Source organism: Geospiza fortis, unplaced genomic scaffold, assembly GCF_000277835.1.
Source record: "Geospiza fortis unplaced genomic scaffold, GeoFor_1.0 scaffold450, whole genome shotgun sequence".
NCBI lineage: Eukaryota > Metazoa > Chordata > Aves > Passeriformes > Thraupidae > Geospiza > Geospiza fortis.
Genome location: NW_005054416.1, coordinates 1,077,293 through 1,078,394, shown reverse-complemented (window position 1 = coordinate 1,078,394; position 1,102 = coordinate 1,077,293). Strand labels below are relative to the sequence as shown.

General features: G+C 58.3%; 1 protein-coding gene across 1 annotated transcript in view; it reads left to right on the top strand.

Annotated features, from left to right (window-relative positions):
• Positions 1-1,102, top strand: part of LOC115948493 (scavenger receptor cysteine-rich type 1 protein M130-like) — a gene marked incomplete at its 3' end in the record, with an annotated part of 16,937 nt that overhangs the window by 1,784 nt on the left and 14,051 nt on the right. Inside the window, exons 2-4 of the mRNA XM_031061489.1 lie at positions 31-209; positions 412-641; positions 898-1,012. Coding sequence (XP_030917349.1) covers positions 31-209; positions 412-641; positions 898-1,012 — 524 coding nt within the window. The remainder of the gene's footprint in view (positions 1-30; positions 210-411; positions 642-897; positions 1,013-1,102) is intronic.

The window sequence follows — 1,102 nt, the reverse complement described above, 5'->3', positions numbered from 1 at the left end:
GGGCGTGGAGGTGGCCCGGGTGGTGTGCAGGGAGCTGGGCTGCGGCGAGGTGATCGCCATCCCCGGCAGTGGCCGTTTTGGGGCAGTGTCGGGATCGCTCTGGGACGGGGGCTTCCAGTGCAACGGCACCGAGCCCCTCCTCAGTGCCTGTGCGCGGCGTGCGCCCCAGAGGCAGGGCTGCAGCGGCCCTGGCAGCGTCATCTGCTCCTGTAAGTGGCGGGGACAGCGGGGGCAGTTGGGGTCCCCGCAGCATCAGTGCTCTCAAGGCTGTTCCTGTCGCAGCCTACACGGGCTAGGTGGCTCTGGCAGCTCTGTGAGGAGCCTTAAGGGCTTTTGGGGCCCTGCCAAGTAGTGGTATCAGAAGATGCAGGGGTGTTTTTTGGTGAAGGGCTGAGTTGGTCCATCTTACAGGCACCATCGAGTCCCTGCGGCTGGAAAAGGGTGAGACCCGGTGCGAGGGGTTTCTGGAGTTGAACACAGTCAACGGGACTTGGCTCCGTGTGCCAGGAGAGGTTTCGCTTCTACGGAATTTCAGCAAGGTGTGCTGGAAGCTGGGCTGTGGAGAACTGGAGAAGAGTCATGGTGTCCCTGGGAAGTTCGATCTGTCGCAAAACAAGAAGAAGTGGAACATCTTGATAAGGGTGATCGCAACCATTAACCAGATGACCACTGCTCAGGATACTACGACCCGAGGGGTTTCTGGAGTTGAACACAGTCAACGGGACTTGGCTCCGTGTGCCAGGAGAGGTTTCGCTTCTACGGAATTTCAGCAAGGTGTGCTGGAAGCTGGGCTGTGGAGAACTGGAGAAGAGTCATGGTGTCCCTGGGAAGTTCTATCTGTGGCAAAACAACAAGGAATTCGGCATCTTGAAAACAGTAATCAATACCATTGTGCAGATGACCACTGATCTGACCACTAGGACTATAAGTGAGGATTATTTTTTCCGTGATTACGACTTGATGACCACAGCACCAGCTGACATCCCTCATGGCACCTACCTTGTCTGCTCAGGTGGGTGTCCCGAGAAGGGCCGGAGGTGGCGGTGCCCCAAGCAGCCACCCCAGCCCAGTGCTTCCGTGCCCACAGGCAGCCTGCAGGGGA